This window comes from Phytophthora cinnamomi (genome assembly GCF_018691715.1).
Source record: "Phytophthora cinnamomi strain GKB4 chromosome Unknown Contig50, whole genome shotgun sequence".
Taxonomy (NCBI): domain Eukaryota; phylum Oomycota; class Peronosporomycetes; order Peronosporales; family Peronosporaceae; genus Phytophthora; species Phytophthora cinnamomi.
Window position 1 is genome coordinate 1,022,176 of NW_027150983.1, and position 27,280 is coordinate 1,049,455.

Sequence of the window (27,280 nt, forward strand, 5' to 3'; positions counted from 1 at the left end):
CGGCTTGAACGAGATGCTGACTCGCTCAAGCGCAAGTTTAAGGACCTGGTGGGGACAGCCAATCCAACGGGCAAAGCCAAAATGCCAGTTCACATCGCGTTGGCAAAATCCGCGAAGCGATAGATGGACGAGCATACATCCATGAACACTATGGATGATGGTCTTGACGACGGTGCTGACGACGCCGAGCTCCTGAAGCGTGTGTCCAAGGCCGTTCGTGCCGAGGCTGATCGTACAATGAAGCAGATGGGGAACGCAGGAAGGTCCCAGCGTGGATCGAATGGAGACGATGTGTCCTCAAGCGAGGAGGAAGCTGACGGAGACTCACTGCTGGTAGGGGCAATTTGCAAGACGGCGATGTTCAACACGGACCTGTGGGTGTCGCTCAAGAACCTGACGACGGACAGATGAACATGCTGCCTTCCACTTCTGGCATAATCACCCGTCGAGATAGCTCCACCATTGATGCGGCGTTAGCCACCGAGTTGGATCTCTCCGACGAGTCGTCTGCCGGAGAAGACGACAGTGAAGAGAAGTCCGACCAGGTCGTACAAGACGAGGCATCTACAAGCGGGGTTTGCGGCTCCTTGACCCCAGGTGCTTCTGCGGCCACAGCAGGTCCTCCGGTAGATCTAACTCGAACACTGTCGACGCCGACCTGCGCCCCATCCCGAAAACCGACAGGAAGACCCAAGAGATCTATAGTCGGTCACCGCCCGACGGTAACAAGCCCTTCGCGAGAGCCCCTTCGGCGTGATCCATCCAAAGCTGCAGCTGACGCCAGAGAGAAGCAGGCAAACCCGAAGAAGTCGGCCTCGTCCGCTCGCTTAGGCGACCAGGATCTACGTGTCTTCCGAGACAACTTCACCCAGTTCACAAAGCGATCAGCGAGCGAGGCAACAGCGCTGTCAGCAGAAAACACATACGGCAAGACGAAACGTGTCCGAACCGCTCGTAAGTTGAGCGAGCTCGAAAAAACGCCTAACCAACGTGGAGCAGATGCAGCAATCAGGTCGCAGCGACATAATGGAGATGATGTTGCTGCTTCGGGAGGACTCGGACCGGAAAGAGGCGGCGGAGGAGAAGCGCCGCTGCGAAGAACGACGCGAGCGTTTGGAAGCCGAGAATCGTGACCGAGACGAACTAGACCGCGTCCGCCGTGAAGAACACGAGGCAGCAGAGTATCGGCGACAGCGACCGCTCGACGCCGCTAAAGCTGAACGCGAGGAGCGCTGCAGGGTGGAAGGTGCCGCCCAAAATCTGAAGTTGGAGCAATGACAGCAAGAGCACAAAGAGAACCGACGTCGCTACGAACAGCGACTCGAGCTCGACCGAGAGGAAGCCAAGAACCGCCACAAAGAGATGATGCTCTTGTTCTCATCCATGCAAAAGAAGTGAAAAGGGCTTTGACATCAACGGCGTTGTTTTCGTTTAAAAAAAAACTAGTTACTGGTTATCGTCAATTCCGTAAAAAATGTTGTTCGTATCTGGCTTATTTCTAGTGATCGCACGCGAAAGTTAGACAGCCTGAACAGGTTGTAGAGACGCAATGAGCGCTTGCTCTTGTCGGGGGGGGAGAGGTAGAGGCAGCAGAAGCCTCTTATAAACTTTCTCAACTGACCCCATTCCCCATTCTGCTGCTTGACGAATTGAAGTGATCGCTGCAGACAAAATTTGTGCAGATTCCGGCACAGAAGGAATCAGCCGGCCCAAATCGCCCTCCTTCAGTGGTGTTAGGATTCGACCTGCCATGTGACCGGAGCAAGGGAAAGCGCTGTCAGCAACAACGCCATACCTCATGTCTGGGCAGAGATCTGGATTGATGAGGTTCTCTCGAAGCTCCACGCAATTCTCGGCATCGTTCCAGCTGCCCGGGCAATTGTGTCGTGCCCAGACAATGAGCCCATCGGCACCAAAACAGAGTGTTCCGTTCACGAAGACGTCGTGCAGCCACCCGTTGTAGAAGGCGTTTTGAACGTCTGGATCCGCTAGTTGCAGAACCTGCCCTCAAACCACAAAATGCGTAAAAATGAGTAAACTAGGAGTAGTCGACAAGAAATATGCCCTCAATACCTTCAGGTTTTTTCCGCCTATAATCCCCCACGTGAATTGAAGCAGAGACTCTCGAAGAGCTGTAAGTTTGGAGAGTGCGCGTTGCCGAGTTGGAGATGGCCGCGAGATACGCGCCGGTAGGAAGGTGTTCAAGGCGCTACCAAGTGCCACCTCGGCTGCATTGAGGACGCGATTCAGAGTCGCCGGTGGCGCGCCAAAATACATGCACGCCATCTTTGCATGAAGAGAGTCAACATAGAAGGCGAGTATTACAGCAAGAGCTTGGTGCTGGAACTTAAGCCGGGGAGGGCGTCCTCCCTTTGGACTGAACTCTGGCAAGTTGTAAAACCCTGAAAACTGCCTTAACAGGGCACGAAATCAGGTTCTAGAAACGATTACAGAGGAAACGAGTGGGGTTAGCTCATTCAGCGTGAAATCAGCAACCAGGGGAAAATCACAAACCGATCTAAACTTGTAAAATGGATGAAGTTGTCATCAGAGCCGTGCTGCCGCAGCTTCATCCAATCCGACTCACTTGGATCTGGAATGCAGTTCAGTGTGGCATAGTGACGCACCCGCAGCAACCGGCGTCGCTCATGGAGCACCAATTACTCATGAAACCTTCTCCGGAGCTCTTTGAGAGCCGCAGCTAGGCGGTCTCCCGTTCGCATGTGCACCGATATCGCTAGCAACGCCCCGCCCCACGCATGGCGCGCTTCCCGCCTGAAGGCCAAATGACACGCGAGCATCGCGTCTTCTGAAGATCTCAAAATCTGTTGACGAATTCGAAATTTTGTCCGAGTTACGTGGTACATTTACACCTGCTCCTGTACTACATGTAATATGAGGCATTTGAACATGACCAAATTAAACGATTTTAGTGAGGTTTTGGAAGTTCGTTTTCGCACAGAGTGTGAGATCGGCTAATCTACGTCACCTAACCCCGGCATTAAAATTTATTCCATAAAACACTTTTAGAATGGTTATGGAAGGCGCCCAGAGTGGCACGGAGTCCGATAAATGCATCACCTCAGTTTATCAGTTCATCATGATCGTAACTTTTCACCACTTCATGAAAAGTACCCCGGTTGCCCGTCACACTAGACGCTGGCGTCATATCACACAACGGCCCAAATGTTGCGCTGCCTACTTCCTCCGCGAAACTGAGTGCCAAATTATAGTTGTGCCAGCAATAAAACCACGAAAGTCGTAACATGGAGCGATGGCCAGCTCAACAACAGCAAAACCCGTGGGGCGTGCGCTACATGTAATGTGTGCATCAGGTTGGCGATCCATGCTGCTGTCCGCGCGTCCCGCAAGATTGCCCTGCTCACGATGTCCAATACTTAGTACACTGTAGTATTTGGTTGTCCTGTACCGGTATAGCTAAGAAATGCGTATAACGTTTAATTAATTACCGTCTTTTTATCTTGCACAGATCTCTATGTGCACTGTTTCGAGCCGAGTAACCTCATCGCGACGAGTACAGTGTAGAATATTGTATTGTAATGCAATGGCTGCGAGGGTATGTCGCGTTCGACCGCAAGACTCATCGTTCCAGTTGCTACCGGTATCTCCTCGTCCTCGACGTCCTCGCAAGCGAATGGACAGAAACGCTGCTCCATACCTAACCTTGGTGTCCCAGGACCAGTCATACAGCTGCAGTACCAATCGGCGGTGTACTCTATGGGCAGTGAAGGCTTGGCGGCGTAGTGTAGCATGGAGACTGCACGCCAACCGGAAGCTTCGTTTGGCGATGTTCTGGACGGCGCAATATCGGACGCGATCGACCGCCGACAAGACAAATGGTTTGGGGTGTTCATGCCTGCTTTGCGCACATTCCACTCGCTTTTCGGCCACACGGAGGTGCCCGAGGAGTTCGTGGTGCCCCATTCGACTCCGATATGGCCGCAATCTACCTGGGGACTGCATCTCGGTCAAATTATCGGTCGCAGCCATGACACAAAGAGACTGTACAAAACTCAAGTGGCGGCGTCGCAGCCGGAACTGCTAAAGTTGGGGTTCAATTGGAAGGTGACGAACGCTGCGGATCGGTCGTGGAGGAATCAGGTACTGCCCGCGTTGCGTGTATTCCATCAAGAATACGGTCACTGCAGCGTGATGAGCAACTTTGTGGTCCCTGCGTGGGAACCGTGGCCGAAAGATGCCTGGGGGCTCAATCTTGGTGCGATCGTCAAGCGGGTTCGAGCAGGACGGAGCTACGCGGACCAAGCTACACAAGACAGCGATGTGCTGGACAACCTGGGTTTTCTGTGGGACCCGCGGGATGTGGAGTGGCAGGAGTGCGTTTTGCCTGCGTTGGTCACGTTTGCGGATGAGTGTGGAGAGGAAGTTCCGTTGACGGCGGGTTTCGTGGTTCCGTCGGAGGCACCGTGGCCGAAGCAGACGTGGGGGTTGGAACTGGGACTCTTCCTGAGCGACGCGCAGAGGAGAGAGCAGTATTTCGTGCAGATCATCAAAGACGCCCATGTATTAGAGGAGTTGGGCTTTGAGGTATGCTTGTCGGATGCGACTTGGGAGCGGCAGGTTGTTCCGCTCCTGACGATTTTCTCAACGATTTTCCCGAATCAACTGACGCTTCCAAAAGATTTCGTGATCCCGCACAGGCAGCCTTGGCCTAGGAAGGTGTGGGGGATGAAGTTGGGCAAGATTGGAGTGCAGAATGCTAGTCGCTTGGCTGGTGTGGAGAAAGAGTGGAAAGAGCGGAGGGAATCGCCAGAGACTCTGGCGCTTGTGTCCGAGAACAGAAGCCAGCAGTGGAAGATCAGGATATTACCAGCCTTGGTCACGTTCGTGAAGGTATTTGGAGATTGCCGACTTGGTGGACATTTCACAGTCCCGTCAGAAGATCCTTGGCCGAAGCCGACCTGGGGATTGCGTCTTGGTGCTGGAATCGCCGACTACCATAAAACTGGGACGTACTTCGAGCAAATCGGACGAGACGCAGATCGATTAGAATTACTGGGCTATTCGTTTAAGATAGCAGAAACTCCTTGGGAGCAGTACGGTGCTCCGTTGCTCGAGACCTATTCGACCATCTATCCGTGCACTGTGGTACCGAAAAACTTCGTAATCCCATCCCAGACACCCTGGCAAGAAACTATGTGGGGTGTCAAGCTGGGGATCATTGTGCGGTGGAATTCCCAACACATGACTTCGATTGAGAACGAGTGGAGAACACAGGTGCTGACAGCGGTAGAAGTGTATCGAAAGCAGTTTGAAGACGTGTCTATCGGCAAGAAATTCGTGATACCGTCTCAACTTCCGTGGCCTAAAAAGACGTGGGGCATGGACCTAGCGCGTATCTTGCACCGGCTTCATATCGGTGAGTGTTACGATGGTCATGTCGCCCTAGCGAGAAACTCAATTGCTAGATTGAAGCACTTGCTGCATCGACGTCGCGACGAAGCGTGGGAATCCATTTTCACTGCCCTGAAGGCGTTCACGAATAATTACGGTCATTGCAACGTCAAACGCCATTTCGTTGTCCCAACAAGACCCTCCTGGCCAAAAGCTGTGTGGAATCTCCAGCTGGGGCAGATTGTTGAGAAGATGAAAGCAACTGGGAACTTCTTTACGTATGCTGGGCAAAGTGCCAACCATCTGAACAAACTGAACTTTTCTCTTACGCTCTCCAACTCAGCTTGGGAGAAGAAAGTGGCCCCACTCATCGCTACCTTTGCTAATGTCCACCCTCGAGATGTCATTCCACGGGGAGCTGGTGGTTGGTTCACGATACCATCGGAAGAACCTTGGCCTGAAAACGTATGGGGGGTCAATCTCGGGATTGTCGTGCAATGGAATTTGAATCGCTTGGAGACCATCGAACGTGACTGGAAGAACCAAGTCCTGCAGGCCAACGAAGTATTCCAATACGAGAACGGAAACAAGGTCATGCGTGATAAGTTTGTCGTGCCCTCTCGTTCTCCATGGCCCTACAAGACCTGGGGAAGAGAACTTCGACACATTCTAACGTGCGTTCAGATCGGGCAGCACTATGGCGGACATATTGCTCTTGCCAACTTCCACTCGAACGAGGCGTGCGCTGTTGCTTCGCCACAAAATGAACAGCAGTGGAAGACTGTCATTATGCCTGCTCTTCATATGTTTGCAACAGTTTTTGGGCACTGCGCAGTTAAAGAAGACTTCGAAGTTCCTTCGCTTTCTCCATGGCCCAAGTCCACGTTCGGACTGAAATTAGGCAGCATCGTTGCAGCTTTGGAGAAGCGTGGAGCCTACTTTGCCGAGGTGGGGCTTAATGCCGATCGTCTCGAGACTTTTGGCTTCAGGTACAAGTTGGAAGATGCCCCGTGGCAGGAGCATGTCACCCCTTTGCTGAGTATATTCGCTTCTCAGTTTCCGCACGAGGTTATCCCTGAAGATTTTGTTGTCCCTCCCAAGGAACCATGGCCTCAGCAACTCTACGGTCTGAGGCTTGGCAAGATCGTGACGTGGTCTTCTCGATTCGTTTGGAATGAAAACTACAGCGGACAATGGAAAGAGCGTGGGATGCCCGAGAACACGAGTCTAGCAGGCGCGTATGGCTACTGCTGCGTTCCTTCCAGCTTCAGGGTTCCCAGTGAATTACCGTGGCCGAAGCAAATGTGGGGGCTGCGGATGAAGCTTTATCTCCGTCAGCTGCATCGAAGTGGTGATCTGTTCATTCCTGGCGGACTTCACCGCGCCATGATGAGCGAACGAAAATTCGGGTTTGTCTTTAAATTAGCCACAGATGTATCATGCGGGGAACGTGAGGAGTATCGAGCAGATGTAGAGCAGATTGGTGAAGGTATCGGTGACGAGCAGCACGAAGGAGAACCCAAAAGCTGTCTCGGCAAGCGGCAGCTTCCAGACGCTTTCTCCAGGAAACTTGAGGGCTGGGTTGGCAGCTACTCGCCCAAGTCTCGCAAAGCTCGAGTCGAGAGGTTTTTGAAAAAGCGGCAGGAACGCGTTTGGGTGAGAGAGGTCAAGTACGATGTGCGTAAAAGTTTCGCTGACACTCGATTGCGTGTGAAAGGGCGATTTGTGACTCGAGAGGACGAGAAAACAATGCGTGAGCTGCTCAGCTTCACGTGACCAAACGAAAAACAATGTAGAAATAAAAAAGTGACATACATTACCATCGTCGACGATGCCTTGAGTCCACTTGCTCGTGGTTTTTTAGTTATCGGGTGCCGCGTAGTATCGCAGGAAAAGTTGCAACAAGCTCCATGCCAACGTGTTCACCTCGCCGTCATTCTTCTCGAACGCATTCTTCTCGGCTGCAGCATCGCGTTTCTCGAGGAAGTCACGCGGTTTGTACGCGTGAAACGCGTCGAGACTCGGGAAATACAGACGCACATCGTTGGAAAAAGCGCTGGCAACGATGGACATGTTTGCAGCGGGCATTTGCATCGCCATGCAGGTCGTTGTGCACGCAGTACTGCCACAGAACGCGATTTTCGCAGGCCAGGTCGATGTCACTCCAGGTTGGGTCTCTTCAAAGTCGACGCCAATACCTTGGCCAAACGCAGGGAATGCCGGGTTGCGAGTGTTCAAGATTTGCTCGATCGACTTGGGCTGCAGGAGCTTCGATTGATGACCATGTTCGTGGAAAAGGTCCGTGTAGATCTTGTGCATGTCCTTGCCAGTGGACTGCAATCCGTGAAGACTGTTACTTAGCCCCTGGTAGATCGCGCAGGATCCCGTCCCCATGCGGTGCAAATGCTTCTCCGCGATCTGACTTGGCCCGCTGGAGCTGTCACTGGCGCTCGAACTCTCACTGTCACTGACGTTCGGCTTGCGGTGCGCGTAGAACTGCACGTACTGGTCCACGAGTCCATGTCGAGCACCCAGCGCCCCCGCGAACGGATCAAACGTCGTCAGCTTCAGTCCCAACACGTTGAAAACATGTTTCTCCAAGTACTCGCCGAAGGGCAGCCCACTCAGCTTTTCCACCATGTACGCAAGCAGCACGTAGTTCTCGTCCGCGAACTTGTAGCTCGTGCCGGGCTTGAACGCCAGCGGGGCGTCAATGAACTCTCCGACCTGCCGACCGAAGGACCCCATGGTCTCCAGCGTCTGCGCTCTCTTCGTCTCCCTGCTCTGGATGCCCGACCCCATGTACAGCAGGTGCTGGAACGTCACCTGCTCGCAGCCGCCGGCCTTGCCGACCTTGGGGCACCACACAGTCTGGTTCTTGAGGACGCCGAACTCTTTCCAGTCCTTCACCGTGAGGTACTCGCCCACGGGCCGCTCCAGCGCCACGACCCGCTTCTCCTGCAGTTGGTACATGGCCACGGCCGTGAGCAGCTGCACGTGCGCCCCCATGGGGAAGACGCTGTGCTCGCGCATGGGCTGCGCGAACGGCACGTTGGCCAGTCCCATGGCCTGCTGCAGCTTCTTCTGGCCGTTGTGGCTCAGCCGCACCACGCCCGAGAAGTTACGGGCGTGCTCGTACGCGTCCAGCAGCGTGCGCAGCTCCAGCGCGCGCTCGTTGCGCTGCGCCGGCCAGGACAGCGCCACCAGCAGCAGCGCCAGCAGCGACGCGGCCAGGAAGCCCACGGTGGCGCGCCCCACGGTCTTGGAGCGGTGGCGCCGCTTCTGGCGCGCGCGCTGGCGCTCGTGGTAGCTGGAGAGCTGCTGCTGCAGCGAGTCGCTGCCGGCCGCGGCGCCGCTGCCGGAGCCGTCGCGGTGCACCAAGGGGAGCTGCTCGGCGTCCATGCGTAGGATATCTCTCTCGCCCAGGTGGGATATCTCGGTCTGATGGGGACGCCTTCGACGGTGATGCTGTTTTATGTCCCTCTGCGACGTGTGCGCACTGGGGCTTTGTATGCCGCGCGCTATCGGAGCTGCTCGAGATTCGAGCCGCACGCTCCGAGCCAATGAGCAGGTTGTGTCAATGCCTGCAGAACTTCTGGGCGCTGCACGCGCAGGACGAGGCGGCGGCGCTGATCCAGAGCTCTGGCGGTGCAGCAGAGAGGGAGAACGTGCCGTATGTGCAGGTGAGGCGGTGGCAGCAACTGGTGAAGGCTGCGCTGGCACTTGGAGACGCCGAGTGGCAAGTCGTGGGGATCAATGTGGCGCCCTTCTCCATTGAGGAGACGGCGCTAATGCTGCTGGTGGCGGAGGAGACGCGGTGGGTCTATGTGCCCGTGGATGTGCAGCTCCCTCTCGCTCGGCAGATTGAAATGGTGCAAAATGCGGGGGTGCATCGCCTCGTGACGACGGTGGACAGCCCACTGGCGACGTTCTTTGCGTCGAGAGATGCTGCTCGTGTGACTGCAGCTATGGAATGGAGGACTGTTGAGTCGACGACGAGCCCGTTCCAGTTCGTGCAAGTGCTGGCACTTTCAGACTGCTACTTTGGGTCTGAACGAGAGGAATCGCTGCTTGGTTGTAAACGACGGGAATTGGCCGCGGAGAACGATGGACACGAGATTGCAGCGCCGCTGTATGTACTGTTCACGTCTGGGACGACAGGAAAGCCGCGAGGAGTATTGGGGACGCGGACAGGTGCTTGGACTCGATTGAAGTGGATGTGGACGACGTACCCATTCGCGGAAAATGGCGAAAGAGTGCTGCGAGCTACGAAACTCTCGTTTGTGGACTCAGTGTGGGAAATACTCGGTGCGTTCTTGCGACGCGTACCTCTAGTTCATATTCAACAGCCACGTCGGCACCACGACGATACTTTTGCACGCCAGGATGTTATGAAGAGTGTGGTGCTCGATGATAGTGCACTGTTTCTGGAGGTTCTGCGTATCGAGGAGGTTACGCGCTTCACTGCAATTCCGAGCGTGCTGGAGATACTGCTTCTGCAAACAAAAGGCATTGATTGCCAGTCTACGCTGGCCAAGCTTCGCTATATCTTGAGCAGTGGCGAGATTTTGGCACTGCATATAGCTGAGAAACTTACGACGGTTCTACCAGAGGTGACCCTTTTGAATCTTTATGGTAAGCCTCACCTGATCGATCAGACTAGCAACGCGAACTGGTGAGACTGACTTCGTTCTTCGCACAGGCAGCACCGAAGTGAGTGGCGATGTGACGTGCATGGAACTCAAGGCACCGTTGACTTCTGCTCAGATGGCTGAATGGCAGGAGCGCGGTATACCTATTGCCAATCTCAATCGTAGCGGAATCGTGGGTGGAGCGGGAACATCCCTGTTACTAGCATCCAATGATCACCAAAACCATAGTTCTGAACAGAATGGCAGCGCTTTGCCAACAATGGTTTGGCCATTACCTGGAGAGACTACGAACGAGGCTAGCGGCGTACTCTATGTCTCGGGTTCGCTCGTTTCGCTAGGCTATGTCGGTGACAATGGTGCAGGCTCGTTCATAAACTTCGATGTATTGCTGGATAACAGCAAAGGTAGAAAAACTGATAAAGTTGCGGCTTCAAGGCGATGGTTTTGCACAGGAGATTTCTGTTCTGTAAACCAAGGGCGCCTATATTTCTGTGGACGCAAGGATAATGCTGTAAAGATTAATGGAGAACGCGTTTACTTGGAGACTGTTGAGCGTGCAGTGGCAACCGCACTAAAAGAAGTGAGCAAGGGCACACGTTTCGATGCCGCCAACAAAGCGCCAGACTTCTCCAGCAAACAGGTAATTGCTTTTACAACGACGAGGGAGATAACTAAGTACGCGATACTCCAACAACGTGTTGTGGCCTGTATCATTTGTGACGACGTTGCCAACTCTGTCTCGCCTTACCCTCGCGCAAGAGCTTTGGATACTTGGGTTGCAGAGCATTATGGAGCGTCGCATGCACCGCATCAAGTGTTTGTGGTGTCTACCCATGCGGTGCAACGACGTGCCCACGGGAAGATTGACCGTCGAGCGCTGGAAACACTCCTCAGTCATGGCACTGGTGATAGCAAGATACTATTGCGGAGCTCGGCCACCGATGGTAATGCAAGTAGCACATCGGAAAGGCTACTGACTAGACTGCTCAAGGAAATCCTTGATATCCCGTTAACCTCAGGCAGAATTCCTGAAAATTTGCGATCCCAAACGTTTAGCGAAATTGGCGCAAATTCCCTGCTGTCAACCTTGTTCGTGTATGAACTCGACCAAGTCTTCGGTTCACATCGGGTAAAAAGCCAAGAGCTGGTACGTCTGGCACGGTTGGTATTTCTGTTCGTTGATTGGCATTGTTTACTGACTTGTCCTTGTTGGCGTCGCGCTGGCACAGCTCGGGATGACGATTAGAGAAGTGTTGTCGACGTTAGACTCGTGGAAAGAGGATCGATTACGCGAAGTGCCAGTGATAAGCATTTCCCCTCCTTCGACCCACCACGGGACCCGTATCCGTGACAAAGCTTTTGAGGGTCTGGATAGCGAATCCGAGATTGGAAGTGAGGTCAAGCGTCCGAAACTGCTGCACGTGGGTGCAACTACTGACAGTGCAGGAAGTGCAGGTGACACAAAGCTGAGCATGCTGACGCATTTATCGCGTTACAATCAATCGTCTATGGGCGTCAACGGGATTTATCTACCGACGTGCCCCACCACTCCGTTGTCATCATCTGGACATGCATCGATGTCGTCGTTAAGCTCATCGTGGATGCTGACAACAGGATGGAGGGTAGATTTGGAGAAGTGTATCGATGCGTCTCCTCTCGTGATACAGCGTAACGCCAGTAGAGGCTCAGTCACGTCTACCTGGGCTATCGTTGGTTCTCACTCTGCCCAGTTGATATGTGTCGACGTACAAAATGGTAACGAAATTTGGCGAGTCACACTTGACGATCGAATCGAAGCATGCGCTGCACTAAGTGTGATGCACGAAATCGTTTACGTAGGAACTTACACGGGGAGCATGTTTGCACTAGAGTTGCAGTCAGGAAAGACTCGTTGGAGCTTTCATGCAAAGGAAACGATTAAATCTTCAGCAGTTGTGATCGATGCACATCAGCTGGTCATTTTTGGCGCGTACGATAACAATTTGTACGGTCTTGATACTGTGACGGGGCAGGAACGGTGGGCGATCGATCTTCAGGGCAGCGTTTTCTCAACTCCTCTCTACTGTGGCTGGTCAGAGCAGCTTTTTACCGCTACTACCCATGGGAGCGTCGTGGCATTTCAAGTTACTTCCTCGAGTGGTGAGGTTAAGGAACAATGGAAATTGCAGCTGCCTGCCCCTGTATTCGCTGGGTTGAATGCAGATTATGCCGCTAAGTTAGTTATCGTGGGTTGCGCTGATGGCAACCTCTACGGGATATCGATGGAGTCTGGGGATAGGCAGTGGCAACTCCCAACAGAGAAGCCTATCTTCAGCTCGCCTTGTGTCTACCGTGCTGGATCAGTCATGTTTGGCTCTCATGACGGCAAGCTACGGAAAGTAAACTCTCGTAATGGAAAACTCGTTTGGTCAACCAATCTCCACGGCGCTGTGTTCGCATCCCCGACAGTCGTTCGCTTATTGGCAGCATCTCCCACTCAGTGTGCAGATAATGAACGCAGGAGCAATGGTGATTTGGTTTGCTGCGTGACTACGACGAACGGGGATTTGTACTTCTGTGACGAAAACACGGGAGCCATCATTTACCAGACTTGTGACTCATCTGGAAAGGCTACGGGCAGCTGCGAGGACTTGTGCGGGCTTGGTCCGCTGTTTGGTTCGCCGGTGCTTATTGACAACTGGTGTTTGCTGGGTACCCGAACGAACTATTTCTACGGGTTTGAGCTGAAGCAGGCACGCCCTGGTGGCAGCTGAGTAAGACCAAACTACGTAATTCCACAACGGACTGTCGGTTTGGGATTCATTTTTGACGACCATATCTTTCGTTTTTGACCTCGTTCCAAGCGTAGAAGTTCCAGTCTTTGTCGGGGGTTGTTGCAACGGAAGAGGCCCCATACAGCATAAGTTCGTACTTGGCAAGTTGTAGTCGGAATCCTTGATTTGGTTGTACAATGTGTCGCTTTCGCCGCACCATGCTATACGCGTCCAGCAACGACATCTTCTTGTCAATCATCAGATACGCAATCAAAAGCGCAGGAGAACGAGAGGCTCCTATGATGGAAACCAATGGGAAGTGTAAGCGAGTGAGAGCAATGAGTAAACGACAAATGCAGAAGTTAACAAGACTCACCAGAGATGCAGTGAATGAGTACGCGCCCTCGCTGTCTCTCCACGCGTTTGATGAATTTGGTTACGGTTTGAAAATGAGGGATGAGTTCTTCATCCTGGGAATCCCTCAGGTTCAGCTTTAGGTAGATGAACTCGCCTTCAAAGCTGTTTCCCACCTGCTTGGCGCAGTTGCAGATGTGTGTAACACCCAAGAAGTTAAGCAGTTGGCTGTCCTCTGCATTCTCGCGGCTTCCTAGTAAAACGTGGTCCAATATGACGGTCGGGTTGTGACAAGAGGTTGTTCCGAGTGTGCGATTGATAAAGGCTGCTAGTCGTCGAATGATCGACTTTTCGTGTGCTAGGGCCTCCGATATTCGCCACTGTACACATGCGGTTAGCTTCCAATGTATCAGACCCCAGGTAATGACGGCCATTGCATTGACTACCTGTGCCGACATGACCGTGTCCTCTTCATCCGGGTTTCGTTTGGAGTAAATGACGGTTGCTGTGTTGTGGAGGTGCTCGTCTTCTCGCTGCAGCTCGTGCCGACGGCCGAATTTTCTCGTTGAAGCATACTTCTTCAACACTTCCGCCGACTTCTGCCGAGTGGCCAGGCCTGAAGAAGCGCGAGAAGAGCTCTGACGGCTGCTAGTGCCTGCCGCAATGCGAGCAGACCCTTGATTTTTATACCGCTTAGACATAGTTGATCGTCTCCGAGAAGAGCTGTGTCTCCTGGTTCTGGAGACACTTAAATGCGGTGGGAACGCATGAGTTGCTTATGAGTCCCAGACACCTTGCGCGTGTCTGCATCTTATCTCCAGAATTAGAGGAGCGTACAAACTTCCGAGTTGATTTGCCAGCGAAGAGGAAACCCACCTAACAATCCAACGGAACCCTTGAAATACGCTGTCGGTACCTGTTTAAAACGGCGATACAGCCTTCTTATGAAAGGGTCAATGCAGCGACGACACACAAGTAAAACCTCCGTTCCGTCACCTGCAGCACAGTCCTCCATTGTCCTCCACAAACAAAACCAACTGACAGATGGCTACACCTGTCAGATCGGATTGCTAATCATGTGGGGCCATGTATCATTCCTGGATCAGATCTCGACGCCTGCACTGCACTGCACTGCGCCATTCCTTAGCTGAGACCTCCCCCACTTGCACTTGCCATTAACCTCTCGTGCATTGCAGCCATGACACCGTCTCTCCGGACTATCACGGGGTGCCTCATTGCGTGCGTCTGTCTGTCGTCGGTGCTAGCTGAGTCCTCAGTGGAGCGAGCGCACAACCTCCAGCGTCTGCAGGACTTCCGCGGCCACGAGTACTTCGTGCAGTTCGACGAGCACCAGTCGGAGGACGACCCGGTGGACTTCCCCATCCAGGAAGACTACTTCTCCGACGCCATCTTGGACCACTTCGCCCCCGTGTCGAAGCGCACGACGTGGAAGCAGAGGTACCAGGTGAACGAGGAGTTCTGGGGTGGCCATGGCTTCCCGGTCTTCCTCTACATCGGAGGCGAAGGCCCGCTGGGACCCAAGGCGATCACCAACCGCACCTTCATCTACTACCTGGCGGAGCAGCACCGGGCGCTGCTGCTCGCTCTGGAGCATCGGTTCTACGGCAAGTCGTACCCGACGGAGGACATGAGTCTGCCCAACCTGGTGTACCTCTCCAGTGAGCAGGCGTTGGCCGACTTGGCACACTTCCACACCTTCGTGACGGACAAGTACGGGCTGACAGATGAGAAGTGGGTGGCCTTCGGGGGCAGCTACCCGGGCAACCTGGCGGCGTGGGTGAAGCTGAAATACCCGGCGCTGTTTGCTGGAACGGTGGCGAGCTCTGCGCCAGTGCATGCGAAGACGGACTTCTACGAGTACATGGAGGTTGTTGGGGACGGGTTGAGGTACTTCGGAGGAGGAGAGTGTTACCACGAAGTGGAGCAAGCGATCACGCAGCTCGGACAGCTTTTGGACGGCGGGAAGGCAGATCGCGACAAGGTTGATGAGCTCTTCAAGCCGTGCTATCCGATGACCAACGAGTTCGACGACTCGGTGTTCGAGACTTCCGTGATGGGGGCGTTCCAGGACATCGCGCAGTACAATGCCATCCACGAGGGGGTCATGACGCTCGACGAAGTCTGCCAGCACTTTTCCAAGCCGGGAGATGCAGTGGAGAAGTTGGCGTCTTTCCTCGAGAAGACGCGCGTTGGCGACTGCCTCGACTCGAAGTTTGAAGGCGCGCCGAACGGGACGGTGGAGGTGCTGAGCCGCGACCAGTTCGACGGCAAGAGCAGCGCCCGCCAGTGGGTGTATCAGACGTGCAATGAATTCGGCTACTTCCAGACCACGACGAGCGTGCGGTCTCCGTTCCACGCGCTTCGAGCCGTCACGGAGGCGAACGTCGGCACCGAGATCTGCAAGCGCGTGTACGACATGAGCGTGGCCCCCGACGTCGCGGGCGCCAACCTCGACTACGGCTCGCTCGGGATCGAAGTCGAGCGCGTAACGTTCCCGAGCGGCACCATCGACCCGTGGCACGCGCTGGCCGTGCAGAACTCGACCAAGTTGCACTCGTTCTCGGCCGAGGCGGTGTTCATCGAGGGCACCGCGCACTGCGCCGACATGTACTACCCAAGCGAGCGCGACTCGCAGCCGCTGCAGTGGGCGCACGCCAAGATCGCCGCCCGCGTCGCCTGGTACCTCGAGGACGTCGACTACGCCTCCCCTCACAACGTCACACCGCTAACCCCCGCGGAAGTGCAAGCCGTCGAGTAAAGCATTTCAAACTGTCCACCTTCGTCCACTTCAATGTACAGTACCACCACATGGGTACATCTTCTTCAGTTCATGTGCGCCACACCATCTACACACCAAACGTACGCGGGTGTTGTTGACTGGTGAGGAGCTCCCCGCCCCCCATTGCTGTATCATTCCTCGAGTGACCATGGCTTCGTACGAGACGCCGCGCGTGGACGTGAACGCCAACGGCTGGGGCCCCACGGCGCTGCCGGAGCAGTTCCTCAACATCCCCTACGCGCCCTTCAACAAGGGCGACAAGCTGGGCAAGGCCGCCGACTTCGTGTCCAACTACGCGCCGCGCGGCTCCCGCTACGCGCGCGACCCGTCGGGCGTGAACGCCGAGTTCCAGTACAAGCACGACTCGAAGGAGGACGCCACCTTCCAGCTGGTGGACACGTCCAAGGGCACGCGCCCCAAGACGGAGGACCGCCTGCGCCCCACGTGGAACCAGCAGCGCTTCGGCGGCCGCGGGGGACGCGGCGGACGCGGCGCCGGCGGCCGCGGCGGCTTCAACGACAAGCCCGACCCGAACGCGCCCACCACGTCCTCGGCGCAGCTGCGCATGAAGGGCATGCAGAAGCAGAACAAGCGCTGGGACCGCCTGAGCAACGCGCGCCGCGCGCTCAACTTCCGCGGCCGCCGCGACGAGGTGCACGTGGACCGCGTGGCGTCCGTCATGGTGCAGGCCAGCTGGACGCTCGTGGACCAGTTCGAGATGCAGCAGCTCACCAAGCTGCAGGCCAACATCCCCAAGAGCGACGACCTCAAGTGGTGCGGCGAGCTGCGCGAGTACGACGCCGCCGTGGACCGCGTCACGAGCCGCTCCAACATGCGCGTGCAGCGCTTCGACGACCGCGACTTCTACTACGTGACGACCACGGACGACCCCGTGATCGAGGAGCTGGCCCAGCAGGGCGAGGCCACCGTGTTCGCCACGGACGCCATCCTGGCGCACCTCATGTCCTGCACGCGCTCCGTCTTCCCGTGGGACATCGTGGCGCAGCGCGTCAACAACATGGTGTTCTTCGACAAGCGCGACGAGTCCAACTTCGACCTGCTCACGGTCAACGAGAACGCCTCGGAGCCGCCCAACCAGGATGACCCGGAGCACATGAACCACCCGGACCGCCTCAGCCTCGAGGCCACCATGATCAACCAGAACCTGTCGCAGCAGGTGCTCAAGAGCGGCAAGGGCGCCTTCTACAAGAAGTTCGACGACGCCAACCCGTTCGCCGGCGACGACTCCAAGCCTGCCAGCGGCGCCTACCGCTACCGTAAGTTCGACCTGGGCGGCGGCCTCAACCTCGTGGCCCGTTGTGAGGTGCAGGGCGTGTCCCTCAAGAAGGGTGACCAGCAGTACGTGTCGACGTTTACGCTCAACGAGTACGACCCCAAGTTCCCCGGATCGATCGAGTGGCGCAAGAAAATCGACTCGCAGGTGCGTTGTGCTTTTGTGGCCTGGTGCCGAATCGTGCATGTGTGCGTGTGCATGTGCGTGGGTGTCTGTATATTTGTGTGGGTGTGCCGGTGGTGGTTGGACTTGATGATTGTATATTTTTTATACGCTATTCCTACACTTTTGGTGAGGATAAAGTATGTGATGAAAGTCCACTGCTGCACGAGGAGTGCCTGTATGTTTTGCATGTGTGCGAGCTGCATGTACTCGGTGATTGATTCAATTTTCAGAATCGCTAATCCTACACTATTGTTGAGGAAAAGTGAAAAGAATGAGAGTACTTGCAGCTCGCTACTGTGTGGGTGGGCGTGGGCCTGGTATGCGGATCTCAGTGATTGACAAAACATTTTCAGAATCGCTAATCCTACACTGTTGGTGAGGAAGCTTGAAAAGGATGAGAGAATTCTGTCGCTAACCGGATATTGCGTCTGGCTTGCATGTTTGTACTTGGGTGGTGGTGTGCGGTGCTCGATGAATGCCCACAACTTTATATATACGCTATTCCTATACTCGTGGTGAGGAAAGCTTTATGCTAGGAGAGACTTGCGCACCACTTCGATGATATCCACCACGTGCCTGCGTATTTCATGAACAGTTCTTTGGTGAGAACGTTGTCACTAACATTTTTGCTCCGTTTTGTTTCTATTGCAGCGCGGTGCCATTCTGGCGAACGAGCTCAAGAACAACTCGCACAAGCTGGCCAAGTGGACGGCGCAGGCTCTGCTGGCCGGCGTGGACGAGATGAAGGTGGGCTACGTGTCGCGCTCGAACTTCAAGGACCCGTACTCGCACGTGGTGCTGGGCATGCAGTCGTACAACCCGAACACGTTCGCCACGCAGATCGCGCTCAACCAGAACAACACGTGGGGCATCATCAAGATGCTGTCCGAGCTGCTGCTGGAGCAGCCCGAGGGCAAGTATGTGATCATGAAGGACCCGAACAAACCCATCATGCGCCTGTTCTCGGTGCCGCTCGACACCTTCGAGGAGGAGGGCGAGGACGAGGACGAGGAGGACGACGAGTAAGCGCCAGGGCCCGTTGCAAGGGCAGCGTGCTGCTATATGTCGTTGAATTTATTGAAAACGAAGATTCCACGCCGTCCGTTTTTGCTTTCGTGTGTGGGAAATCCGTACCAATTCAACAACGCCCTTGCCCACGTTGCTGCATACTTCACAGGAACGCAAGGTGACAGTCGCACGTGAGATTCCTGGCGGGGATTTTCTACCCTCATCGTGCTTGTTCTTGTGAACCCTTGGACTCCAAGGCTTGGAGCAAAGAGAGTTGGTGTTGATGTCGCGAGCCCCCGAGGGATCACCACCGCCGTCCAGCAAAATGTGCGGCCCAGAGCGCCGACGTTGCTCAGCTAGGAAGGATGAGCCTTCCTCGGCAACAGCGGCGCGGTACATGTACCAGCTCACCGTCGTCGAGTGGTTGTCGGAGTCCGACTCGGACAACTTGTCCGGCCGGCGACGGCCTTTTCTGCCGCGGTACAGAATGAATCAAATTGCCGCGCAGCGCTGATGAGTGCGCCGTCATTAACGCTAACGACCAAACCCACGTGACCATGCATGGGATGCTGCCTCTACTATCGTCGTAGTCACAGCCGAGCAAACGACGTGCTGCTTGCTGGTCGTTGTTAAAGGCGGAGTGTCTACCCTAGCGCAACCTCGATCGGTGCGCACGAAGGTGTCGCAGTACTCGCGTATGCGGTTTGCATGGACTCCAATGGCCCAACGCACTGTGATGCCGTCTCGAGCCGCAACATGAACATTAAATGACCATGGCGCAGTACAAAATATACAAATTTTGTACTGCGGCGTAATGCGTAGCTCACTGTCCGCTTCTGAAGGAGCCCGCTTCGGTGCGGCGCCAAGCTGCAATTACGAGCGCACGACTATCGTGATCATCATCGCGACATGCGTCGATGCCACCTACACTTGCCTGCATGTTCCACGACTTAACGTTGAGCGCGCAGTTTCGAGTGGCTTTGCCCCTGAAAAATATCTTGGGACGATTGCGTCCACAGGCTCCATGGAGTCCATGGGCTCCTGCGATCGTGAGGGTACCTATGGCACTCGGTGGTGGAGCAAGCTCACGAACAAGCCCATGATCAGCGCCGCGGAGATGGATTCTACGGAGAGCGAGCGAGGGTCAGGCGCGCGAGGACACACCAACTTGAAACTTCTTGAACGACCGGCTACGCCGCTCTGCCTCAAAGCCACGTGAGCTTACCACCTCACTGCACAGGACTCTGTCTGCAGATACTGTACAGTTGCAGTAGCCTAACATGTGAACTGCGGCGCTGAATCTGCATCTCGTCAGCTTGAGCCGTGTGAGCTTTCGCTGCCGGATTTCATAACAAAGCACTCTGTTGACGTGTACTGTACGTGGGCGGAATTTCGGCGGGGCCACCGCGAGTTGAGCCGCCATTCTCTGTCCGTCGTCGTCCTCCGCGAAAGAGGCAATGCAAGCCTTGACGCAGCCAGCTGGGCCGTCACGCGCAGCAGAGCCCGGGCCGCGACGGCACACCAGAAGGCGCGCGGGAACCCGCGAACCTCAGATGGTGCGCCACGCAGCACGCGACCGCCTCGATCCTTTCAAGCCAGCAGGGTGCGAGGCCGGCAAAGCCACATATGACTGTCCGCGACACGCGAAACGATCGACCACCACGTTCGAGCACCTCGCTGCGGCCAGGCAGGCAGCCCACAAGGCGCTTCACAACGCAAATTGCTCGGCTGCGGTCGCATCGCTTCCTTCCATTGAATCGAAGCGCCGTGTAGTCAGCGCTAGGAGTCGGAGCGCCCGTTGAGCTTTTCGTCCACGACTAGTGACAACACGACGCAACGGACACTGCACTCCATCGTCTGAACTTGGTCCACGCATCCAGGCATTTCACGACAGACTCCATTAGCAGCAGCAGCAGATACACAGGCAGGCGTCCACCATGGCCAGCGAGGTGATGCAGCGCGCGTCGTACCGCACGAGCGGCTCCGACATCCACAGGCACGTGAGCTCCAAGAGCCAGGAGCTCTGGTCAGGTCTGCAGCAGCGGCTCGGCGCCACGCCCATGCTCGGCGGCGTGCTGGGCAACCAGAAGGGCGAGCGCGTGCTCGAGGACAGCGACAGCGACGAGGACGAGGGCGACGACACGGTGCAGGACCGCTTCCTGCCGGCGGGGGCCTGCTCCGTGGACCGCGTCCGATGCAGGTCGGCCGCATCCTCCGATGGTCGCGACACCGTCGGCGGGCGACTGATGCGAGTGCACTCGGAGGACTCGGCGCTGCTCAGCGCCGCGCAGAAGGCCGGGTGCTTCAGCTACATCAAGCGGAGGCATAGCATCGCGCTGGCCTTTGCATCCAACGACCACGTCGAGTCCACGGTGGACGACATCCGCGAGCCCAGCAACATCTCCCCGCTGGAGGAATGCGACATGGTGGGCTCCAACTGGGAGGCCGCCAAGGTCAAGAACGGCGTGCACTTGTTCAAGTCCAAGCGCTCGCGCTGCGAGGTGCGCGGCGTGACTCAAGTGAACGCGTCGGTCAAGAACGTCATGTCCATCCTGGCGGCTGGGGACACCACCGAGAGATTCGCTGAGGCCCAGAAGATCATCCTGGGCGCCGATCAGGTTATCGAGGCCAAGGTGCTGGCGTCCTGCGCACAACCCACGAACTCGAGGTTCTTCCACTGCGGACTCAAGTACCAGGCCATGAAAAACCCGTTCGGCACGACGCCGCTGGACCTCGTGTACTTGGACTACACGGACGTGAGCACCACAAACGACGGCAAGCTGATCGGCTACCGCATCATCGAATCCATCCGCGTGCCGGAGCTGCGGCCATCGCCCAAGTACGTCCGTGCCTCGATCCGCTGCGAAGTGTACACGGTGCAGGAGACGGACACGCCGGGCGTCGTGGAGGTGACGTTCGCGTCACACCTGGACCCGAAGAGCAAGTGCTCGTCCAGCAGGAGGTCACACTGGCTGGAGCAAGCAGGCGTGCGTCTTGCGAACCTGCGCGCCCACGCCGAGAAGACCAGCATCGGGAACCACCTCGTGACGGAGGCCCGAGACATGTACCGGAAGCACCGGTCGTTCACGAGCGGAGATAAGGACAAGCAGCAACGGAACTGCAACGTGTGCCAGCACGCCTTCTCCTTCCTGCGCAAGCGCCACAGCTGCCGTCTCTGCGGCGAGATGAGCTGCGGTCGCTGCTGCCGCAAGATGCCCGTGCTGGTGGGCGCCGAGACCACGCGCGTCAAGGTCTGTCTGAGCTGCATCCTGCACTCCAGGAACAACCCGGACGAGATCCGGCGCGGCGAGCTCGGCCAGCCAACGCGTCGCCGCGACATCAGCAACTCCACGTTCGTCATCTACGACGAGTGAGCCAGCAAGAGCCACAATATGAAGACCACGTTATTTTCCCAGCTAGATAGTTCAGTAGTTAGTCGAGTCATTTTCTTCGGGCGCTCGAAGCCAGAGACGCCCATGTAAGCTTAACACCACCCAAGGAATGAAAACACCGTAGCAAACAAGGTGCTTGCAGCGCTGCATGATCGTCAAAAATAGTCAGAGATGGCTACATTGGTAACCGATGTAGCCATGTTGTAAAAGATTGTCGCACGAATAAGCGATCATTCGTGAAGAGCTCACTCAGGTTACGGCGGCGGCTTGGCGCTCTGTTGTTGGCGGACGACTACACCCTCTCCAGCTGCTGGCGGCGCGCTGACGTACGCGTCCATGCGACGGCAGAGGCTTCTCCGGACGGCGCTGCAGATGGCCTCCGTCGTGACGCCAGACGCGACTGCGGAACGCCACTACTACTCGGACACGCTGAGCGTCGTGTACGACGTGTGCGCGTGTGTGTTGGCGCTGCTATTCGGCGCTGCGCTCATGAAGCTACTGCGCGACTACACGCGCAGAAAAGGCTACGTCGAGATCCAGCAGGACGACCGCAACATGTACTCGAACGTGCTCATGGGCACGTCGGACTCGTGGGAAAACGTGCGCACGGCCGACCCCAAGCAGGCGGACGACGCTGCCATTTAGTTCTCGAGGCTAGATTGGCTGGATGGATGGCTACGTCGCGACGTGGTTAGCTCTTGGATAAATTAATGCAGCATCTCTTCTCTGGGTTGTCGTCGCGGTCTTGACGTTGCATCCCGCTTGAAGATAACGGCACTGAGATTACGCACGTCACTTTTCCAGCAGGGCGAGCACCTCGTCGGCTGCTTGCAGCAGCGATTGGTCACCATGATCACAACGAACAGCAGTTAGCACGCATAATGCTCCTGGCGCAGATATATCAGAGTGAGGAGAACGTACGAGTGCGAGCGACGACGTTCGGGACGTACTTCCACTCGGATGTCGGGCTGCGGTCGAAGTCGAACTTGGGGCTGGAAGCTGCTGTCGGTGGCGTCGGCACGCTGATGGGCGGGCTGCGGCTGTACGGGTGTGCTGCACGAATCGCTCCGGGTCTGGCGAGCCGCGCCGGACCACGACTGAGTGGCGTGCGGAACTTCGAGTTGGAGAAGCGAGGGCGTCCGCCCAGTCCAGGCGGAGGCCCCCCGCGTGCACCAGGCCCACTAACAGTAGACAGCTGCACTGTGCTGGCAGACTCGAAGCCGCTGGTGCTTACACCTGGCGCTGGAGTTGCGTGCGTCGACGGCTTGGAGCCGACGGGCGTCTCGTTGACGATCTCAACCAGGAATCTGTGGCAACAGCAGCCGCCGCACTAAGGTTAACAGCTGCAGCCGTTTAGGTTTAGACCGGGAGGTGGAGAGCGGCCTGTGCTACATACTTGGACGTCTCAAAGTGCTCCTCGTCCTTGCGGTCCCAGTCGAACGGGGCCACTTTGGCCTCGTCGACGGCTTTGCCCGCCTTGCCCTCGTCCTCCTCGTACACGACGAGTCTGCGCGAGGCGAACAGCGCCACGAACCCGTCGTTCCAGATCTTGCGCTTCTGCGTCTTGTGCTTGGTGTACATGCACTCGTACAGCACCTCCGGCCGCGAGCCCAGCAGGTCGCACAGCTTGGTCATGGTCGACAGGCAAAAATGCGCTCTGACTTGCACTTTGTATGGAGTTCTAGTACCATAAAACCAACACTGACGGATCTTGTCTACGGGACTCAGTCGGTGGCGCTAGTTGTTTCTGTGCGTTGATATGTACACCTAATAATAATAACCAAAAGGCATGTCGGTTTGTACAGGTGTATCCACTTACAAAGTTGAAGTGCTCAGCACAGGCTTGGAATAGAATCGATGAAAGGCTTAAGGGGCGGGTCGCAGTAAAAAAAAGAGGTCGCAGAAAGAGAATCCGCCAATCAAACGACCCTTCACCTCTTTTTGCATGTACACTGGGCGCCTTCCATAACCCTCCTAAAACAGTTTTATGCAACCCTAACCTCGGCATGAAAAGTCGCATTAAACGACCTCATTAAACCGAATTGTTTGATCGACTATCTGTTTTAGTAGATTAAACAATTCCCCCTTTTAGTTTTAGTTTTAGTTTGATGCGGTCCTGATGTGGCAACTTCAACCACCCGATTTAACAACTAGTTTGAAATTTGCGATCTTCTGGAGGCGCGAAAATCCTCGCGCTTTCAGCCTGGCGCTCACTTTCGAATTAGCCGAGAAGAAGACATCACGAGGTGTGTCAGTAGCTATTGATTTGTTGTGGACCGAGCTAACTGTTTCTTTTTGATAGCTCAATGATCCCGTCCGCGCCCAACAAGAGAACAAGCAGTGAGGCCGGCCTATCACCTTGCGTCGCTAGCTCCAAGAAGCAGTCGAAATCGCCGCGTGCTGACAAGTCTTTCACGCCCTCCCCATCGCAGTCGGATCCCTCACCGGCAGCCGGAGCCGTTGGAATACATCCGGCCACACGCGTCTCGGCGCCTTCGTGTGCGCAGATGGAGGAGGGGCCTGCTCGGGGTCCGATTCATGCTGGAGACAACGACGGAGAGAGCAGCGAGGACGACAGCTCGTATGCCCCCACGGTTGCGTCGTGGTCGACGCAGTCCGGGTACCCATCCGACTGCACCCGACGTCTATCTGTGGAGACCCATCTATCTGGAGCAACTACGCCGCGTGCTTCCCGTGATGATGAGAGAAGCTCATAGGAAACGCTGACCCAGTCGTTACCTGGCTCACCAGGTTCCTCCAACAGCTCCCAGGCTCAGCCTTCGGGGAAAACCAAAACACTTGTTGTCGACTGGTTGCCTGCGGCTTGGCCGACGTACGTGGACTCAATCCAAAACCATTCAAATGCGGAGAAATGGACGTTCAAGACGATTCCAGAAGCACCACGCTGCAAATGCCCCCAACGATGCTGCGCGCTAACCTGCAGCAACGCGCTCAACAACCGGTTTTGTACGAAGTCCAATTGTGCGTTCAAGGGTGAGTGTGGCAACGCCCTTCAAGAGAATCCCAATCTACTCCTTAGCTGGAATCGGCGACTCGAAGAATATGGAATCACGACGCTGGGCTTCATTCCTCGCGGACAGATCATCGGTCAATATTTTGGATACTTTATGGGGCTGGATGAGGCACCGAGTCGAGGCCAGATGGACAACAGCTACCGAATGCTGCTCGAGACTCCAGCTACTGATGGGAGAAGCGTTGTGTTGGACGCCTTGTGGTGTGGGGGAAAGATGCGCTTCCTCAATCACCACTGCAATCCTAACTGTCGCTTTGAAGAGGTGCAAGTCGGGGGCAATCTCACGGTTGTGGCGGTGTCTCGCCGCGATATTCTTCCGGGTGAGGAAGTCACCGTTTCCTACGGCGACCAGCTTTGGTTTATCTGTCGCTGTGGATGGTGGGGCTGCCAGCACCGCCACCTGCAACACCTGTGAGGAGGCGCTCGTGCTCGTTGTTGCGAACGGCCAGCAGTTCAGAGCAAATTACTTGAACTTTGTATTGAGACCAGCGGTGCATATTACTTAGTCTTTGTATAACAGACGGCCAGATATCGTTCTATACAAATTTCAAATGATTTGACTGCGTGCATCCTGGATTTTGCGACCGAGGCAGAAGATGGGGAGGGTCGGTCGACTCGCGTTGTGTGGCCGGTTGCTATGGTCTTGCTGCTAACATGATGTGCGTGTGGTTGTGTCGTACCTGCAGAAGGGCAGACAATCCGGCTACAGGAATTACAGTCACCATGAAATTATCACGCTTTGTCTGATTGTGAAGCAGCTCAAGCCGCTCGGTGGAAACGACTGGGAGCGGGTCAAGCGGGTGTACGACTTCAAACACCCAAAACCCGGCTTGAACGAGATGCTGACTCGCTCAAGCGCAAGTTTAAGGACCTGGTGGGGACAGCCAATCCAACGGGCAAAGCCAAAATGCCAGTTCATATCGCGTTGGCAAAAGCCGCGAAGCGAGAGATGGACGAGCATACATCCATGAACACTATGGATGATGGTCTTGACGACGGTGCTGACGACGCCGAGCTCCTGAAGCGTGTGTCCAAGGCCGTTCGTGCCGAGGCTGATCGTACAATGAAGCAGATGGGGAACGCAGGAAGGTCCCAGCGTGGATCGAATGGAGACGATGTGTCCTCAAGCGAGGAGGAAGCTGACGGAGACTCACTGCTGGTAGGGGCAATTTGCAAGACGGCGATGTTCAACACGGACCTGTGGGTGTCGCTCAAGAACCTGACGACGGACAGATGAACATGCTGCCTTCCATTTCTGGCATAATCACCCGTAGAGACAGCTCCACCATTGATGCGGCGTTAGCCACCGAGTTGGATCTCTCCGACGAGTCGTCTGCCGGAGAAGACGACAGTGAAGAGAAGTCCGACCAGGTCGTACACGACGAGGCATCTACAAGCGGGGTTTGCGGCTCCTTGACCCCAGGTGCTTCTGCGGCCACAGCAGATCCTCCGGTAGATCTAACGCGAACACCGTCGACGCCGACCAGCGCACCATCCCGAAAACCGACAGGAAGACCCAAGGGATCTATAGTCGGTCACCGCCCGACGGTAACAAGCCCTTCGCGAGAGCCCCTTCGGCGTGATCCATCCAAAGCTGCAGCTGACGCCAGAGAGAAGCAGGCAAACCCGAAGAAGTCGGCCTCGTCCGCTCGCTTAGGCGGCCAGGATCTACGTGTCTTCCGAGACAACATCACCCAGTTCGCAAAGCGATCAGCGAGCGAGGCAACAGCGCTGTCAGCAGAAAACACATACGGCAAGACGAAACGTGTCCGAACCGCTCGTAAGTTGAACGAGCTCGAAAAAAGCCTAACCAACGTGGAGCAGATGCAGCAATCAGGTCGCAGCGACATAATGGAGATGATGTTGCTGCTTCGGGAGGACTCGGACCGGAAAGAGGCGGCGGAGGAGAAGCGGCGCCGCGAAGAACGACGCGAGCGTTTGGAAGCCGAGAAGCGTGACCGAGACGAACGAGACCGCGTCCGCCGTGAAGAACACGAGACAGCAGAGAATCGGCGACAGCGAGAGCTCGACGCCGCTAAAGCTGAACGCGAGGAGCGCTACAAGGTGGAAAGTGCCGCCCAAAAGCTGAAGGCGGAGCAATGGCAGCAAGAACGCGAAGAGAACCGACGTCGCTACGAACAGCGACTCGAGCTCGACCGAGAGGAAGCCAAGAACCGCCACAAAGAGATGATGCTCTTGTTCTCATCCATGCAAAAGAAGTGAAGAGGACTTTGACATCAACTGCGTTGTTTTCGTTTAAAAAAACTAGTTACTGGTTATCGTCAATTCCGTAAAAAATGTTGTTCGTATCTGGCTTATTTCTAGTGATCGCACGCGAAAGTTAGACAGCCTGAACAGGTTGTCGATGTAGTGGGTCTAACTTGACTCACTACTTTAGCTTACACGTTGCGCAACGTGTATGAGGAAGCGTAAGTACTTAGTAATTACTTAGGTT

General features: G+C 55.7%; 11 protein-coding genes across 12 annotated transcripts; 7 read left to right on the forward strand and 4 right to left on the reverse strand.

The window, feature by feature from the left end:
* Nucleotides 1-5,625: 5,625 nt before the first annotated feature.
* Nucleotides 5,626-7,149, forward strand: IUM83_06646 (B-BOX TYPE ZINC FINGER-CONTAINING PROTEIN-RELATED; the record flags this gene model as incomplete). The annotated part of the gene is made up of 1 exon (XM_067930871.1): nucleotides 5,626-7,149. One exon carries the CDS (start codon nucleotides 5,626-5,628, stop codon nucleotides 7,147-7,149), a length of 1,524 nt encoding a protein of 507 aa, XP_067789670.1.
* On the reverse strand, nucleotides 6,811-7,196 carry IUM83_06647 (uncharacterized protein; the record flags this gene model as incomplete). Its single annotated transcript, XM_067930872.1, has 2 exons — nucleotides 6,811-7,102; nucleotides 7,189-7,196. 2 exons carry the CDS (start codon nucleotides 7,194-7,196, stop codon nucleotides 6,811-6,813), a joined length of 300 nt encoding a protein of 99 aa, XP_067789796.1.
* Nucleotides 7,197-7,233: 37 nt separating this feature from the next.
* IUM83_06648 (putative beta lactamase-like protein) lies at nucleotides 7,234-8,775 on the reverse strand (the record flags this gene model as incomplete). The annotated part of the gene is made up of 1 exon (XM_067930873.1): nucleotides 7,234-8,775. One exon carries the CDS (start codon nucleotides 8,773-8,775, stop codon nucleotides 7,234-7,236), a length of 1,542 nt encoding a protein of 513 aa, XP_067789840.1.
* Nucleotides 8,776-8,936: 161 nt separating this feature from the next.
* Nucleotides 8,937-12,168, forward strand: IUM83_06649 (non-ribosomal peptide synthetase; the record flags this gene model as incomplete). 2 transcript variants are annotated; one of them, XM_067930874.1, is made up of 8 exons in its annotated part: nucleotides 8,937-10,008; nucleotides 10,076-10,162; nucleotides 10,808-10,969; nucleotides 11,045-11,172; nucleotides 11,255-11,446; nucleotides 11,693-11,780; nucleotides 11,865-12,042; nucleotides 12,102-12,168. In XM_067930874.1, the coding sequence occupies 8 exons, from the start codon at nucleotides 8,937-8,939 to the stop codon at nucleotides 12,166-12,168; spliced, it is 1,974 nt and encodes a 657-aa protein (XP_067789841.1). The 2 variants fall into 2 exon arrangements, with proteins under 2 accessions (XP_067789841.1, XP_067789842.1); XM_067930875.1 differs by having other exon boundaries at nucleotides 11,045-11,154.
* A 656-nt stretch (nucleotides 12,169-12,824) lies between these two features.
* On the reverse strand, nucleotides 12,825-13,746 carry IUM83_06650 (Dual specificity protein phosphatase; the record flags this gene model as incomplete). Its single annotated transcript, XM_067930876.1, has 3 exons — nucleotides 12,825-13,075; nucleotides 13,155-13,512; nucleotides 13,579-13,746. The coding sequence occupies 3 exons, from the start codon at nucleotides 13,744-13,746 to the stop codon at nucleotides 12,825-12,827; spliced, it is 777 nt and encodes a 258-aa protein (XP_067789684.1).
* Nucleotides 13,747-14,330: 584 nt separating this feature from the next.
* On the forward strand, nucleotides 14,331-15,911 carry IUM83_06651 (Serine protease family S28; the record flags this gene model as incomplete). The annotated part of the gene is made up of 1 exon (XM_067930877.1): nucleotides 14,331-15,911. One exon carries the CDS (start codon nucleotides 14,331-14,333, stop codon nucleotides 15,909-15,911), a length of 1,581 nt encoding a protein of 526 aa, XP_067789683.1.
* Nucleotides 15,912-16,080: 169 nt separating this feature from the next.
* On the forward strand, nucleotides 16,081-18,417 carry IUM83_06652 (eukaryotic translation initiation factor 3; the record flags this gene model as incomplete). The annotated part of the gene is made up of 2 exons (XM_067930878.1): nucleotides 16,081-17,373; nucleotides 18,043-18,417. The coding sequence occupies 2 exons, from the start codon at nucleotides 16,081-16,083 to the stop codon at nucleotides 18,415-18,417; spliced, it is 1,668 nt and encodes a 555-aa protein (XP_067789839.1).
* A 1,919-nt stretch (nucleotides 18,418-20,336) lies between these two features.
* On the forward strand, nucleotides 20,337-21,773 carry IUM83_06653 (1-phosphatidylinositol 3-phosphate 5-kinase fab1; the record flags this gene model as incomplete). Its single annotated transcript, XM_067930879.1, has 1 exon — nucleotides 20,337-21,773. The coding sequence occupies one exon, from the start codon at nucleotides 20,337-20,339 to the stop codon at nucleotides 21,771-21,773; it is 1,437 nt and encodes a 478-aa protein (XP_067789809.1).
* Nucleotides 21,774-22,127: 354 nt separating this feature from the next.
* IUM83_06654 (uncharacterized protein) lies at nucleotides 22,128-22,436 on the forward strand (the record flags this gene model as incomplete). The annotated part of the gene is made up of 1 exon (XM_067930880.1): nucleotides 22,128-22,436. One exon carries the CDS (start codon nucleotides 22,128-22,130, stop codon nucleotides 22,434-22,436), a length of 309 nt encoding a protein of 102 aa, XP_067789623.1.
* Nucleotides 22,437-22,583: 147 nt separating this feature from the next.
* On the reverse strand, nucleotides 22,584-23,426 carry IUM83_06655 (uncharacterized protein; the record flags this gene model as incomplete). Its single annotated transcript, XM_067930881.1, has 3 exons — nucleotides 22,584-22,615; nucleotides 22,713-23,098; nucleotides 23,188-23,426. The coding sequence occupies 3 exons, from the start codon at nucleotides 23,424-23,426 to the stop codon at nucleotides 22,584-22,586; spliced, it is 657 nt and encodes a 218-aa protein (XP_067789810.1).
* Nucleotides 23,427-25,774: 2,348 nt separating this feature from the next.
* On the forward strand, nucleotides 25,775-27,048 carry IUM83_06656 (uncharacterized protein; the record flags this gene model as incomplete). Its single annotated transcript, XM_067930882.1, has 2 exons — nucleotides 25,775-26,025; nucleotides 26,100-27,048. The coding sequence occupies 2 exons, from the start codon at nucleotides 25,775-25,777 to the stop codon at nucleotides 27,046-27,048; spliced, it is 1,200 nt and encodes a 399-aa protein (XP_067789812.1).
* Nucleotides 27,049-27,280: the final 232 nt, after the last annotated feature.